We start from the raw sequence: 16,942 nt of genomic DNA, 5'->3' as shown, positions 1-16,942 counted from the left end.
CTATCCAATCTTTTTTTTTCCCCCTCGTCTCAAGAAATATCTGCATCCACACGAAACCACAAAACCGACACAAAACGATGTAGTATACATGCCAGACCAGTATCTGGCGCTGTCATTTTGCAACAGAGATGCACTAAAAACCGGAGAAGAAAATTTGGACTATGCGCATAAACCTTGCGCGTGGTATACAAACGAACATGGAACAATACATTTATTGATCTGTGTTAATGTTAGTTAATAAAAATACAATCATTCCGTGTTTGTTCATGTTTTTGTTGCTGTTACGTGACATAGAGGTGTCTGACTAGGGGCGAAACGTGGGCTGATGACGTCATCGTTTCAGAAAATATGCGGATTCACTGTCCACACGAAAACGCAAGGGTGGCGTTTTCAGATTTACCTACTCTGGGACCCGGTTTCAAAAAATATCGGTTTCACTCTCCCAAAACGCCGGGTCCATGTGGACGAAACGCCTATACCAGGGGTGCCCAAACTCGGTCCTGGAGGGCCGGTGTCCTGCAGAGTTTAGCTCCAACCACAAGTCCATGTTCGTTTCACATTATTAGTTTCGGAGAGCTCTGCTGACGGTGCACAGGAGGTCTCACTCCACACCACAGTCCATCCAAACTGCCTTACTGAAAGTGCTAAGTTGTGAAGCTGCAAAAAGACCGAAAGTAGTTTTACCTGAGGAGATAAGGTTAGTTAAATTGGTGTTTCACATATATTTTTCTCACACAACCTCAAAAAACACACACAAAAAAAACATTTATTTTTCATCTAACTCTGTTCCTCTGAGAAATCAAATTTAAACCGGATATGAAGGTGTGTGATTGCTTTATATGTATTTTTACACTTCTCATTAATTTTGGCCTCCGTTGTTCCTCATCTTAATTAATACTTATTTTAATTAAATATGTAATGTTTTAGTCATATTTTAAATCACATTTATGTTCATATTCCCAAAAATTTAACTTTTCATCTCTTTTATTCGCACTTATAAAATTCCACACTTGAATGATTTTCTTTCTTCTGTGGAGTATGAAGATCTATTGATAGGTCCAAAACAACATTGGCACCCAATAACAGAAAAAATATATATATATTGGAAATACATCTGAAAAAACGGGGTTGTCTTATATTCAGGGTCTAGATTTTGACATGCCAATAATACACCCACTACAAAAGGTGGCGCCCAAATACGCATAAAACAAGTGTGCCATGAAATACGTAAATGCATGTTGTAAAGATCGCGACCAAACTCCCTTTGTGATTTTAAAACGTAAGACAGTACCCAGATTTGACCACTGTAAGATTTAACTTCTACTGTTAATAAGATTTTGGTAGGCTACTATTAGATGGATAGCCTAAATGTCCTAATTCAGATGGGCTACCTGTTTTTTTTTTTTTTAATGGTATATCAAAAACTGTATATTTTTTAAATGTGATTGTTGGTACATTTTACCAGTTTTTACCATACTTTCAAAACAAAAAATAAAATTGGAAAAATATGCAATATGAAAATAGTTGAAGACAAAATGTGTTTTACTGAGAAAAAACAAGATTTGGTTTTTAAAAAGCCTTTTTCCAAAAGGTACATCTGGAAAAAGGGGGGTCGTCTTATATTCGGGCCAATACGGTAAATAAAATGCCCTCTTTTGTTCTACAAAATAAAGAAAATGCTACACAATTTAAATTTTTAGATGAACCATCAATTTTAAAAATGACTACAAAAATCTCAATCTCATTCAAATCAGTACATGAAATCACAGATGTCTTGTGTTAATAATTTTAACTCAAATGCCATTTTGGAAACGTGTCCAGTCTAAGGCTACGTCCACACAAAGCCAGAGTTTTCCCTATCCAATCTTTTTTTTTCCCCCTCGTCTCAAGAAATATCTGCATCCACACGAAACCACAAAACCGACACAAAACGATGTAGTATACATGCCAGACCAGTATCTGGCGCTGTCATTTTGCAACAGAGATGCACTAAAAACCGGAGAAGAAAATTTGGACTATGCGCATAAACCTTGCGCGTGGTATACAAACGAACATGGAACAATACATTTATTGATCTGTGTTAATGTTAGTTAATAAAAATACAATCATTCCGTGTTTGTTCATGTTTTTGTTGCTGTTACGTGACATAGAGGTGTCTGACTAGGGGCGAAACGTGGGCTGATGACGTCATCGTTTCAGAAAATATGCGGATTCACTGTCCACACGAAAACGCAAGGGTGGCGTTTTCAGATTTACCTACTCTGGGACCCGGTTTCAAAAAATATCGGTTTCACTCTCCCAAAACGCCGGGTCCATGTGGACGAAACGCCTATACCAGGGGTGCCCAAACTCGGTCCTGGAGGGCCGGTGTCCTGCAGAGTTTAGCTCCAACCCTAATCAAACACACCTGAACCAGCTAATCAAGCTCTTACTAGGCATGCTAGAAACTTCCCGGCAGGTGTGTTGAGGCAAGTTGGAGCTAAACTCTGCAGGACACCGGCACTCCAGGACCGAGTTTGGGCACCCCTGGCCTATACGATACAAAATGTATGTGTATACAGCTACACGCGTCTCCGTGTGGACGGGGCCTAATATGTGGCTTAATATGCTAGAGTTGTCATTTTCAGAGTGGATTGGGGTCACGTGGTCCATTAATTAGCAGTTTTTTTTGTTTTTTTTTTGCAGAAAGTTCTCCTTGACCTTAGTGACCTCTGAAAGGGATGAATCAGTATCTTGTAGCTGCCACTGAGGATTGTAGACACACAGAACATGCTCGCCGAACCATTCAGGCTAAATAAACAACAGCGATTTAGGAAGCAGAAGTTTATGCTAGGAGGTCTCTCTGTGGCTGCACTCAATACATTTTTCACAAGGAGCAATTTTGAGTTTGAATAGATTGAGGTTTCTCAATCTCATCACTTTATTTACATTTCAGATTTTCCTCTTTTGTGGTTAAGCTTTATGTTTTTGGGAAATGGTGATGCATAGCTGCAAGGCATTTCTTTTGGCTACCCTGGAAAGCTCGAATACATTGGCACATAGGCCTAAAAATCCTTCAAATGTCATTCTTCTCAGTCTATGATCAAATCGGACTGCTGACCTGGCTGAAATACCAAGAACAGTTTAGAAAGCAAGCAAACCCAAGGCCAAAATAATTTCATCTTCAACTTTTTGATCCCCTTTGTGCTTTCCACAGTTATGGCCTTGCTAGGTAATAAATGTCTCTCTTTATTTGTTAAATATAACGTTTCATATTCGCATCGGCTTGAAGGCAAGCTCTGCGTGACTCTATACCTGCAATTCAAAGATTATTACTTTCATGTGATAAATCTTCATATCCTAATCATCCATTATTATTTTCTTGCAAGTACTGCATTTCTGTTCTGCTTAGCATTTCACAGCAGGGCAAAAAAGAACTCAAACATTCACCTTGAGAATTTAGATATCTGTTTGCCGTTTGATTATGAAGTTTGTTACACTTGGCGTATCAGTAGTACCAGCTTATCTGAGCACATTCCCGTTTGAGCTGGAATGATTACTGTAGGACTGCGGCCATCTGGAACACTGGCACATCTTCAAGTATGGAAATCTTCAAACGTCTCACCAAACCAAGGCCAAACAAACATTGCTATTTTATTTTTTTTACTATTACTTTTTTCATTGATTAATGTTTATCTAAATTAAGACACTAATTAAAGAGGGTAAGTAAAGGAATTTAAGGGGTTTTGTTAAGTGTCCATCAGTTTAATCAAACTGATACTGGAAGAACGTTAAGTTGTAAATCATTTTAAATGTTGTAAGTGGGAAGTTTGTGGTGTAGTAGCTGTCATTTATTTGCAGTTGTTTAGTTAAGATCTTGCGTTCTAGTTTCTGTAAGTAGAGCAGCAGTATAAGTAATGCAGTATTACAGGCCTTATAAAAGTCTAATTTGTCAAATTTCAGGCTAAGAAAATGCTGGAGTGTGGGTTCCTCTGCTGATTCCATAGCTGTGGCTCATGGAGAATTTGCTGAGAGTGAGACATAATAATGCTCTGGCATTATATCGCCGCCTTTTTGTGCTAAAAGACAATTCCAAGGGTGTTTCCCCACCATAATCATATTTAGACAAAACATTTAAATAGTTATTGGTTGTCTGATTTCAATGGAACATTGAATAGCATTTTGCATTCTTGCTTGCTTTCTCTCAATTTCTGTCTTTGTGTGTTGTGTGACATTTCGGTCCCTCATATTTATTTTATTTATCTTATCTCAGCTTCTGCTGCAATAAATGTCTCTCAAGTAAATGTAATTCCTGTTTATCTTTGCTGCTGCCTTTCTTTGCCAAATTGCTGATGGCCTGTCACAAAACTGTTAAAAAACTGAAAGTCACAAAGCTGTGGCCTAGTGGTTAGTGCACGTAATCCAGTACGTTGCACTATGAGTTTCTAATTGTTTTCCTTTTTATTCTAAATATTAGGGCAGTATACCGGTTCATACCGAATACCGGTGTTTATTTTTGTTATGATATGAATTTTTTAAATACCGCAATACCGTATGCCGCTTAAACAACGTTCGGAACGTGACACTGTTTGAAAGGGGTCCCTTTTCACTGTTGCACTGTGGTGAGGGAACAGCTGTATGTGTTACTAAGCGTGAAAGTTCCGAAACTGAAGCTGTAGAACTAATAGAACGTGATGACACAGAAGAACTCATCCACAAAATCCACATTGACCACCACAAATATCCACCGCCCCCCGCCATCAGCCCCCGCGAGCTGTGGCCTAGTGGTTAGTGCACGGAATCCAGTACGTTGCACTATGAGTTTCTAATTGTTTTCCTTTTTATTCTAAATATTAGGGCAGTATACCGAATACCGGTGTTTATTTTTGTTATGATATGAATTTTTTAAATACCGCAATACCGTATGCCGCTTAAACAACGTTCGGAACGTGACACTGTTTGAAAGGGGTCCCTTTTCACTGTTGCACTGTGGTGAGGGAACAGCTGTATGTGTTACTAAGCGTGAAAGTTCCGAAACTGAAGCTGTAGAACTAATAGAACGTGATGACACAGAAGAACTCATCCACAATATCCACATTGACCACCACAAATATCCACCGCCCCCCGCCATCAGCCCCCGCTTCTCACACACACGAGCGCGACTTTAGCTCTAGATGTAGTAACTTTCAGACCCTTTTAGCGTCTTTTTTCCATAGAATATTCATACTGACAAACCTAGAGACTTTTTTGGATAAACCTTAGCTATGGTTCGTTTGGAAGATTTCGTCAGTGCTGTTCCGAGGTCTGACTTTCCCGGAGAAGTGTCACCTCTCTTGGCGCCTGTTCTGTGCAGTGAGCGGCAGAGAAGCAGCACATTCAGTTGGCCGCACCGCAGCAGACTCCTCAATAAATGAGTACAAAACAGCGTTTCCTAGCACCTGTCTAATCTGGAATTATAAATATGAGCGTAGTTCGTCTGTTAATATCACATGCACTTTTTTGTTTGGTGTTTTTTTTAGTTTGTTACTCAGACGCAGGCAGTGCGCTGCATGAGACAAAAAAGTAATATAGCCAAAACAACCGCATAGCCGCTCTTTGGTGTAGATGCATGTTGATTTTATCAGACAATGCAGCGATTATAAATGAGAGTGACTCCTGGTTAACATGTATTAAAATGGGTCGTGTTTAGTCACTATTTAGTGTGGTATTTTTTGACAAAATTCACTCACCATGACAGTAAAATAGGGTATTCTAAGTCAATATACTGCAGTATTTCCTCTCTCAATCAGTAGAAAATATGGTTAACACCCCGTCATGCATGAAAAAGAAATACCGTCATGTACAGTGAAACCGGTATAATTTAGAAAAATACCGTGATATAAATTTTTGGTCATACCGCCCAGCACTACTAAATATAATTTGCTAATTTGTTCCAAAACTGATCTGATTTAGCCAATTAAAATTAAACTTTTTTTCCACTGATGTTTAATGGTCAGGTCACGTCTTCCAGACTCACAGTAGCTCTCAGGTATAAACTGCTGGTTTGTGTCTTTATCCCAGTCATTTTCCTTCTATATATATTTTAAGATCATTTTCCAGATGATTTACCTTAAGATTATAAATGGTATACATCGAAAATTTGAATGTAGAAATTGTTGTAAGGTCAGACATTGGCTCCATGAATCTTTAACGGTTTGTCGTCTGAGGCTGAGCTAAGTAAATCATCTCCTGTAGCTCTACACTTGTCTTCAGGCCCAAAGTTGCAGATTCATTTGAAAAATCTCATTAAGAGCAGCGGATTACTAAGTGCAGACTCGGATGGCTTTTATCCGTCGACTCTGCTCTCCCCAAATCCCTCATGGTCACAGCCAATTTACTCATGAAGGAAAGTCAAATATTTAACACCACCCTCTTCTATCAGTCATGTAGGTTAAATCCGAGTGATGAGGCACACGTTAGCATTCAGGAGATGGAAACACTGACTTGTGAGAAAAGTCCTTACTCTGAAACTTTGAGGAAAGCTAAAAATATTCTGGTAGATGGGCAATGTGCACATAATGTGAGAGCGGCTTGTTGGTTTAAGTGAATTTTAAAAGCTAAATCCGGATATGGCATCTTGGCTATTGGGCTGTTTTTTCTTGATCCGTTAATAACTGTGCTCAAAACAGCTTCAGAGCAAATATTCAGCTCGTTGAAGCTGAAGCGCAAATCTCACAGGGTGTTTGCTCTGGCAGAATGGCTTAGATGTTTTCCAGTCATGTGCTTGTTATTTGTTTGAGAGGCTGGGTATTGCAGGATTTTGATTTCGGTTACCTGTGGATGGAGTAGATAAGAGTTCTAATGAATTTAGTTTTTGTAATTATGGTGTTTTGTAATTATTGCGTTCTCCTTCATTTAGCAGCTAATTTAAACCTCCAGGCATATTTGTTTTTTTTTGCATAATTTAAGTGCTACATCAAGGCATACTCCTCTCCATTTGAATATTAAATATTCAAATGCAAACAGAAAATTAATCATGCATCATAGTTGAGACACTCAAGGATTAGAAATGCACAGCATATATTTTATTTTGTTTTAATTTAAATTTAATATTTTGTTATTATTTCTTTCTATTTTTTGATGTACAAAACTGGGTATATTTTTGTATACAAAACCGCTATCGTTTATTTATTTGTTTATTTATATATTTCAATGTTTTAAATTATATATTTTTAATAACAGCCATGAAAGTAGTGGTAACATTAAAAAATATATCGACTAATTACCAAACTTTTTTGGTGCACAAAACATACATAGTTTGAGAAAAGTAACAATGACTTTTTTTTACCTTTCTCATTTAGTAAAAAAAAAAATGTTTGAGACAGAATCCAGAGCTTATTGAATTTTTGGCAAGCTTCTTTCCATCCCAAATGTCCTGGAAAAAATTGCTGCCAAAAATGATTTTCTTCCTTTCACTTTTCTTTTGAATTGGTCTGTTGTGTGCTTTATCTCCACGGATGTTATCCTCATATGCCTGTTTCTAGTAGTTTCATTTCAAACTGATGGAGAGGAACTGACAATGGGAGGAATGGAGAAAGCCTCCATCCCCCCCTACCAGGCAGTGTTAAACCACTTATTTCAAGACAAACTGGATTATAGACAAAAAAAAAGACAAAAGCTATATTCCACATTGGGCTGCAGAAGGCCTGACATTGAAAACGTAGGCCGTATTATAAAGATGGACACTTCTTGTTTATGTGGGAGATGATGGAGATAGAGCCAAGCACTAAAATCTCTCTCCATCTGTGGCTGGTGGTCGTTCTCTAAGGGTTTGGTGTTATCAGATTTTGTTCTTCCTTTCTAGTTGGTTTTCTGTCTTTGTGTCTTGTTCTATTCTTCTGCTTAAGCTCTAGAGGAGCGAATGCCGCTTCAGGAAGATGAACATAGCGTACAGAGAATTGATTTCTTTTTACTGTGTGATTAGTGTTTAGAGTCCATTCTTTTACGGTGACACGTAGACATTCAAATAGCAACGTCTTCAGTGTGCACGCATGGATGCGGTTAAGTCCACTGTGTTTTACACGGTGCCAGATACTACGCAGACTAGAAGTGACAATTGTTGTTTGTCTGATGGCCAGGTAGTGTGAATAAAAGATTTTTACTATGTGTTTGTGTTCTTAAATTCTCTCTTCTGTTTTTTTCCACACAGCCTGAGGACGTTTTCGCTTGGTTAACCGCTGCCACATTTAGTCCAGCATTGTGCATCAAGTACACTTCAGATACAATGAGGCAAACACATTCCTGCTTTCTCAAATGTGGTGTCTTGTTGTGAGAATTGGAAGATTTTTCCCAAATAGAAAAGTTAACATGAAACTATATTTTAGAGTGAAATGGGATGTTCAGTGAGACTAGGGATGTAACGGTATGAAAATTTCATATCACGATTATAGTGACCAAAGTTATCACGATTATCAATATTATCACGGTTTTGTTCAAATTAGATGAAAACGTTCAAAAAGAACTGATACACACACTGAAAACATTTCAAAAAGTTTTATATTTGAAAATCAACAAACAACAAATACAATTAGCAGCTATATGCACTTTTTTTTAGCAAAAACATTAAATTAACATTAACATGAAGCCCTAATAATAATAATTCATGAGAGTTCCAAATGCTTATACGAGACTGTAATACCCTGCACCCTACATAGAACACACTTCAAGGGCTCACTTCTGTTTGGAAGTCGCCCCATGTCTCTTGTATCACCACAGAGGCGCGGACGCGCTCTCTCGTTTCATTCAAATGCAGCTTGCTGTCTTGCGTCTCAGTTTTTGATTGTATTGAAAATTAAATCAGAGGAATTTAGTATTAATACTACTATAATTTTGCTGTAGTGATCATATTGTCCTGATGATTGTTTTGTACACTGTTCATAATGGATTTATAAGATTTCAAAACATTAATCTCTATTCAATATTTCATATCCCCGTATTTATATATTATTTTAGGTAAACAAAAAAAATCAGTGTAAAAAGTTAACTATAAATATACAATACATTATCCCTTAAATGTCAACCTTATAGTTTGAACGTTCGTTCGTCTTGGCTCAAAGCCACTTGCTGAGAACTTTTCTTCTCGGAAGCTTTGCGTTAAACAAGTGAGATAACGAAATATTTCATCTCCAATCAATATTTTTTGTCCAATTATTTGCCCAGTTAGTTTTGGTATTGAGGTAAAAGTTACCTTGCATTCGCTATATAACAGTGGGTGGTGGTCACGAGGATTGCTGAGCAAATTTGATGCGTTTCCCCCTTTTTCAGCTACTTTCTTCTTGCAAGATCGGCAGACAGGGTGACCGTCCTCGATTAAATTGCCTTCAGGACTCTTGTAAAAGCCAAAATACTACCAGACCCCACCGATTTGGTCCTCTTAGATGGCTGAAAAATCTCCCGAGCGCTGTCACTGCCTTCCGCCATTTCCTCTCATGCAAAAAAACAACAACAACACTGCATGCTGCTTCTGCGTCAGACTGAGGCTGGCTGGACAGGATTTACCGCGAGTTTTTAAAATTGCGATAGTCAAACACGGTTTTGATGATAATTAATTACATTTTAAACTGTAATACTAACCGTCAGGGCATTTTATCGTGATTTATCGTAAAACCGGTAATCGTTACATCCCTAAGTGAGACTTTATCCACTGGGACTAAATTATATAAGTAAATTAATCGGGAATCATGATAATTTGCATTGCATACTATACCTGAATATAGGTTTGCGAAAATGTGCAAGTAGCCAAAAAGAATTGGTTAACATTATCCAGTAGTTTTAGTAGCTAGTAGCTTTTTTGACATGAATGAGAACAGAAAGGAAAGTGGAAAAAGAAAATTTCAGTGGAAATCAAGTTTATTATTTCAATTAAATATTATGAAGACAGTTTGATTTTATGCACTGATTATGTACATAATTATGATGATTATGATGATTTATGTAATCATGTACTCATAAGTTGTGTTCTGTAAGATCAGTGTGTTAAAAATGTGATTTAAAAACGGAGTAAATTTTGATTTCTCTTTGGCATAAACAACAAAAAATGTCATTCTCAGCACATTTCACTACCATCATTTGACATATTTCAAGTAAAACGCAATATTACAATAGTATACATAATGTTACATCACCCATACAACAAAAACTGTGTGAACTTAAAACAAGTGTCAAAGGCAGAGAAAGTATTTACATTTTGATGAAATAATTTGAAAATAAGATGGTTTTGAATTATTAATTATACATAATATCAGTAATCTGTGGTATTAAAAACATTTATAGTTTTGACATATTTTTTTCATTTTTAATATTTTACATTTTAATTTTAGTTTCTTTTAGTAATTTAGTTTGAACTTCTGTAAGTGTGTGTGTGTGTGTGTGTTGTGCACTTAATTTTTAGTCATTTTGTTTGTGCTTTTGTAAACGTGTGTGTTTGTTTATTTATTTATTTATTTATTTATTTATTTATTTATTTATTTATTTTAGTATTTATTTATTTTAGCTTTATTTCCATTAACACAGTCTAATGATAATAACCTTACCAGGAACACAATTTTGATTTCATTTTGAAATATAGTATTTTGTACATGCATAGTATCTTCTGAGAGTGCACACACACACAGATTGAAACCTACACAAATCCCAGGGTCTATGTGTTTTGGCTCCAAACCTGCAAGTACTAAAAACTCCTGCTGGTTCTCGAGAGCCTGTGCAGTCCCAAACCTGCAGCCGCCTCATAAATCCAGCGAGAATCCTGTGTGCAAGCATTCACACTCCCGCATGACCTCACTGACACATCTTCAGCCTCCGCAATCCGTCTCACTCGCGCCGTCTCACCCCCACTGAGCTTAAGCACCGTTAGACCACCGATAATTTGTATTGAGTCGAGTTTTTATTTATTTATATATTTATATGTGTGTGCGCAAGAAACAGCCCATATTTACAGACTTTTGGTGAGATTGGCTAACAGGGTCATGTGGAGTTCAGTCATTTGCTCGTATGTGCACTAAAATGACAGATGCGTCCACATCACCGCACTTATTTGCAGAGATTTATACCTGTTGAAATGTATGAATGTCTCTCGTACTTTAATCCGTTTGAATTCACAATCCTTCAGTGCTAGATGAAGATGGTGATGCATCACCCCAAAGCTCTCCTGGCACCTTTGAAAATCCCATATCTATGAAGAGAAACATTCAGGAGAGAAGTGTCATTAGACGTGAAGACATTTTGAAAGCCTTTTTCCTGGTATGAATTCTTTGACTCCAAGGATGTAATTATGCCTATATACTGTGTGATCGTCGCTCTCTTACTGTGGTAGTTCACTAATTAGGGACAGGAACTGCCTCTGTACTACAGATGTAGTGAAGTATGTGAGGACTTTCAAGTGTAACCAAAAGGAAATAGCAAAGCTTGCAAGGCAGCAAAAACAGCTTTGAGCTTACAGCTTTGTATTTTGTACCAATAAAATGCTGCATGAAAGTCGTCGTTGACGTGTGTGTGTGTGTGTGTGTGTGTGTATATGTGTATATATATATATGTATATATATATATATATATATATATTTATTAGTATAAATAATGTACTTACAAAATTCTTAACCCATGAAAAGGCATGGATTAAATTATCAATATTGGTAGTTTAAGAATCATTACCGAACTGTTTATTCGAGAACATTTTAATTGCTAATTTCAGAAAGCTCTACTTACTGTAGTATTTTCTTCTAACTAATTTTCATTTTAGAGATATACAGTATGTGGGCATTTGTGACCTTCATACCAATGCAGTTTAGACCTGCCTCAAACTAGTTCTGTGTTTCTCTTCAGTCGGACTGTTCCGCTCGGCCTCTGTAGCCTGCTGCTTCAAGACCCCTGTGGGATGGTCCCTTTACGACCTCTTCCCTTCAGCCTACAGTTCACTCCGCTGGGATGTGCACGCTCCCCCTGAAACGGCCAGCTGTACTGTATGCACGAAATCAAAGCACCTTCAGATCTTATATTTATCATGCAAACCATTTTTATTAATTTAAATATTTATTATGTTAATTTCTATCTGCACTGATTTTGTATGTGTTCAAGCTATTGTTGTAGTTCTATTGTTATAGTATTCATCTTTAATGCGCCCATCATGCCTTCGGTCAGTAAACTTAAACAGATGTCACAGGAACTGAGAGACACAGGTTATTAACTTGATGTTGTCCAAGACTTTAATTGGTGACAGATTGATATGTCTTACAGACATAGTTTTCTTTAAGTGTGCTGCAAAACAAAAGAACAAGCTTACATTTTAAATAGCTCTCATGTAGATTTTATTTTATTTTATGTCTGTTTTTTTTTTGTCTGTATTCATTTAGTGAGAAAAATTATTTACAGACAAAACATTTAAATTAAAATTGAATGTAAAAAAATATACAAAATAAAAAATTATTTCACACCAAAAAGTACATTTCTAAACGTATTAGTTATTATATTTTTTTATTGTTTTAAGTATTCATTCAGTAAAAATATAAAACACTATCTATCTTTAAACAAAAAAATGTTTTCAAATTTTTATTTTTCTCTTGGTGACATGTGACTCTTTCTATCACAGATTCAGAGCTGTGTCAGGTCTTATTGTAAAGGTTATGTCATTCGGGACATGCTCTATACATCTGTGCTACATAACATGATTACATGGGAAGTGGCCTGTTACAGACATTTCCCCTGCGAGTAAAAATGTGCTCTTTGTCTAAACCAGAGATGACCAAAACCAGGACAAAAAATCTATTCTGTATAAAGCAGCTGGACATTAATGCAGAACACATACTCACTGTCTCGCATTCATTCTGTTAGTGAGTCAGCTGGGAAGAGGAGTATTTCGCTGTAAGTTGCAATAAATGGTGTTATAGACTGACAAAATGGTTCACAAATAATCATTAGGGAAAGCTTTCCAACATTAATCTTTAATATGAGTGTTTTCCAAATGTACATAACATATTGTAAGGGTTATGAAATAAAAATGAAAATTTTCATGATTTACTGACATTGTTCCAAACCAGTGGAATACAAAATTAGACTTTTTTCTATTCTTTTCCATACATTTAAAGTGAATAGGGACGAATGCTACAAGACATATGATTTCTGTCATTTCTCTGACTTCCTTCACTCTTATTCTGCTTTTTAAGCAGTGTTATCATCCTGCCTAACATTTCCATTTGTATTCTGCAGGAGGAGGAAAGTCAAAAAGGTTTGGAACAACATAAAAAAAAGATTACAGAACGTACATTTTTGGGTGAACTATCCCTTTTAATGGTGATTGACGAAGGCCTTGAAGTAATCATTTGCGTGTTTGTTTGCCGTCAGTACCGAATGAGTTCCGTGTTAGGAGGAAGTCATAAAATTGCTTGAGGGTATCCACAATCCAAAATCAACACGAAAAGGAAGGCGTACTGAACTTTGCAACTGCTCTACCATGAAACTGGTCAATATCCCCTCCTTTTACTTAACGTGTAAAATATTCAAACACTCCATAAATACTCAAATCATTTTCATGCTGGAGTGTTTAATATCAGCGCTGCAGTATGATGGATTGGCACCTTTATGAGGCCATATCTTGTTTATTTTATAAAGTCTATAAAAGCCGGCTGTATGAGACGGAGATGAATGCGGCGCTGCCTTGTGTTGTGACGTCAAGCTGACCAGCAGTCAGTGACACTACGTTTATTATTCTGGCCTCTCTGAAAAATGTGGAAAATGTGTGTCTACATTTGGCCAAGAGTTTAAATTGTTTGCAGTGACTGGAGATGCAAAGGGCTGATTCTCGTTAACCATCACAGGCCTCGCAAGGTTTGATGTCACAATGAAACTGTAGTGCGTGCATGTGGTACAGTATGTATTGAACAACTCTTAAGACCCCAACAAATTGCTCATGAAGGCTGCTTGTGTTCCAGATTGGGCTCCAGTGTTTATTTTTCCGGTCTCAGTTTACTTACTGTTTTTTATTTAATATTTAATGCAGTTGGAGTTTTTTGGCTTATTGGTCAATCTTGGTATTGGTAATAAAACCTTGTCCAGATGTAAGCACAAGGATTTGAAAAACCTAAAGTCATACAGAAACAAAAGATACTGCCATATCCTTTTTGAAATATTCCAGTCAGTTTTTGTGCTCATGTTTTTTCCCTGGTTTTGTTTCTCAGAAAAAGCCTCCATTGTATGTTTTCCTTAATGTCATTCATTTGTAAAAAAAAAAATAAAAAAACAAAAAAAAAAATACAAACTCATTCAGATATAACATGCTGTTGAAAATGTTTTAGTTTGTTTTGGTTTTAATTTTGTTTTGTTTTGCTTTGCTTTGCTTCACATTGATTTGTTTTGCTTCGCTTTGATTTGTTTCGCTTTGCTTTGATTTGTTTTGCTTTCCTTTGCTTTTTCATTTAGTTTTTGTTTGTGGTTCATTGTCATTTCGTTTGGTTTTCTTTACTTTTGCTTTGCTTTGCTGAGTTTTGTTTGTCTTTGATTTTGATAGTTTTGTTTGTTTTATTTTATTTATTTATTTATTTTTGGTTTATATTATGTTATGGCTATATTATGTTTTTTATTTAATACCCATCTATTTTTTTTCTAAATGAAATCAAGTTCCCTTTTTGTATGATGTACAGTAGGTTGGATTTGCCCAGCCTAATTTATTTTATGAATTTGAATATGTTTGATTCTGCTGCTTTGATTTGTTTTGCTTCGCTTTGATTTGTTTCGCTTTGCTTTGATTTGTTTTGCTTTCCTTTGCTTTTTCATTTTGTTTTTGTTTGTGGTTCATTGTCATTTCGTTTGGTTTTCTTTACTTTTGCTTTGCTTTGCTGAGTTTTGTTTGTCTTTGATTTTGATAGTTTTGTTTGTTTTATTTTATTTATTTATTTATTTTTGGTTTATATTATGTTATGGCTATATTATGTTTTTTATTTAATACCCATCTATTTTTTTTCTAAATGAAATCAAGTTCCCTTTTTGTATGATGTACAGTAGGTTGGATTTGCCCAGCCTAATTTATTTTATGAATTTGAATATGTTTGATTCTGCTGCATCCTCTTTGAAATCCCAGTAATTTTGTCTTTTGATTGATGTTGTTTTTCTCTGTTTTTGTTTCTCAGAAGAAGAACCTGCACTTGCTGTTGAGCGTTTTTCTGCTGGGCTTCTGGGGTGTTATCCTTTTGGCTTGCCGTCTTTACTGGATGGGAAACAAACCTCCGAACTTCTCCAACTCGGACAACCCTGCAGCAGACTGTCCTTGTTTCCTAACTAGGACGCTAACATTCTTTTTTCTCCCTGCAATGAACGTTTGGCTCCTCCTGTGCCCTGACATGCTAAGTTTTGATTGGTCAATGGATGCGCTGCCTCTTGTACGGAGCCTTGCAGATTGGCGAAACCTTCACACCGTGGCCTTCTACACCTCGCTTTTAGCGCTGGCATGGTTCGGGCTTTGCCATTACCCAACCAAAAGCAAGGAGACCAATGGGAAAGCACATCATGTAGCAAACGGGAAGTCCACAAACGGACACAGTTGTAGCTCTGATTATGAACACTCAACTTTTTACTCAAACTCAGTGCAGATGAATGGAACAAATGGTACTGCAAAACACTATTCATCATCTTTGCCCACCACAGAGAGTTTGGTGGTCTTCTCATTGGGTCTGCTGGCCATTCCCTTCATCCCTGCCACCAACCTATTCTTCTACGTAGGCTTCGTGGTGGCGGAGCGAGTACTGTACATCCCTAGTATGGGCTTCTGCCTGTTGGTAGCAGTGGGGATGAGAGCTTTATATGTCAGATTGAGGAGGAAGTCCTCCAGAACTTTGGTACTAGGCTGCTCAGCAGCCCTGGTCCTTCTTTTTGGGATTAAGACCGTGTTGAGGAACCATGACTGGCAGAATGAGGAGATGCTATACAAGTCAGGGATATCTGTGAACCCTGCTAAAGGTAATTTCAACCCTCTGGGGTCTGAGGAGATTTTGGGGCCCTTGAGATAATTTGACATGCCCTGACATTTGTGCTTATTTCAGATACTTATACCATTTAACATAGTCCAAGTAATTCAGGAGATTCTTCCTCCCCTGTATTGAATGACATTTCTACCTATTTCCCAGTGTTATTTCAGTATAATTGAAATAATATTTTAGTTTTTAGTAATATTTTGAATGTTTTCAGTTTTGTACTTTTTAATTGTAAGCACAAAATGATGATTTAATGCATTAGAATCATTAGAATTTCCCCCAGTTTATCAGTCACATGGATTCATGCATCAAATTCATTTTGTGTGTGGAGCAGAGCCACTGAACTGTTAAATTATCATCCTCTCTGATTGAATTCCATCTATTAACGACAGCTAGTTATCTTTATTTGTTAAATCTCTCAAATTGATTGTCACAATTTAATTTAAATCATTTATCAAGCCAGACTGCATCAATATGACTTTGTAATTACCTCCGGTGATCCAATTTTACAGGCTGTGGTATTCTCGCCCCTTTCATGGCACAGATACTATGCATGAGTAGCATCTAAAATTGCATTATTATAATGTAATTTACTATTTTTCCTTGCTTGTACCTCTCATAAGCCTTTATGAATTTCAGATTCTGTATCCAGTTTACTATGTGACTTGTAAGCGCAAAAAGTTTGCAAAGTTTCACATTGTTGCGCTATGATGTAACCTAACCAACTAAAATGCAACATTGTGAAATGTTATGAAAACGTTCTGGAGACCATATCAAAGATGCCAATAATGTAACAAGAAATGACACACAATTTACATATTTGGTTTACCAGAAATAGAATGTTGTGGAAACATTGTGACTACCTGGTACAATTTCCCTTTTAAAAAATCATCCATTTTTATAAACAATACAAAATCAGACCAAATGAAAATCAGACCACAACTATTTTAAGTTAAGTTTATATATATATA

At 36.6% G+C, this 16,942-nt stretch overlaps 1 protein-coding gene across 1 annotated transcript in view; it reads left to right on the top strand.

Annotated features, from left to right (window-relative positions):
* The window catches only part of LOC107559827 (transmembrane and TPR repeat-containing protein 2-like), a 90,209-nt gene that overhangs the window by 36,901 nt on the left and 36,366 nt on the right, over nucleotides 1–16,942 (top strand). The window contains exon 3 of the mRNA XM_016243806.1: nucleotides 15,132–15,957. Within this exon, the coding sequence (XP_016099292.1) occupies nucleotides 15,132–15,957 (826 nt within the window). The remainder of the gene's footprint in view (nucleotides 1–15,131; nucleotides 15,958–16,942) is intronic.

This window comes from Sinocyclocheilus grahami, unplaced genomic scaffold (assembly GCF_001515645.1).
Source record: "Sinocyclocheilus grahami isolate Dianchi unplaced genomic scaffold, SAMN03320097.WGS_v1.1 scaffold22.1, whole genome shotgun sequence".
NCBI classification, from domain to species: Eukaryota; Metazoa; Chordata; class Actinopteri; order Cypriniformes; family Cyprinidae; genus Sinocyclocheilus; species Sinocyclocheilus grahami.
Note: the sequence above shows the minus strand (reverse complement) of the source record. Positions and strands in the feature narration are given on the sequence as shown.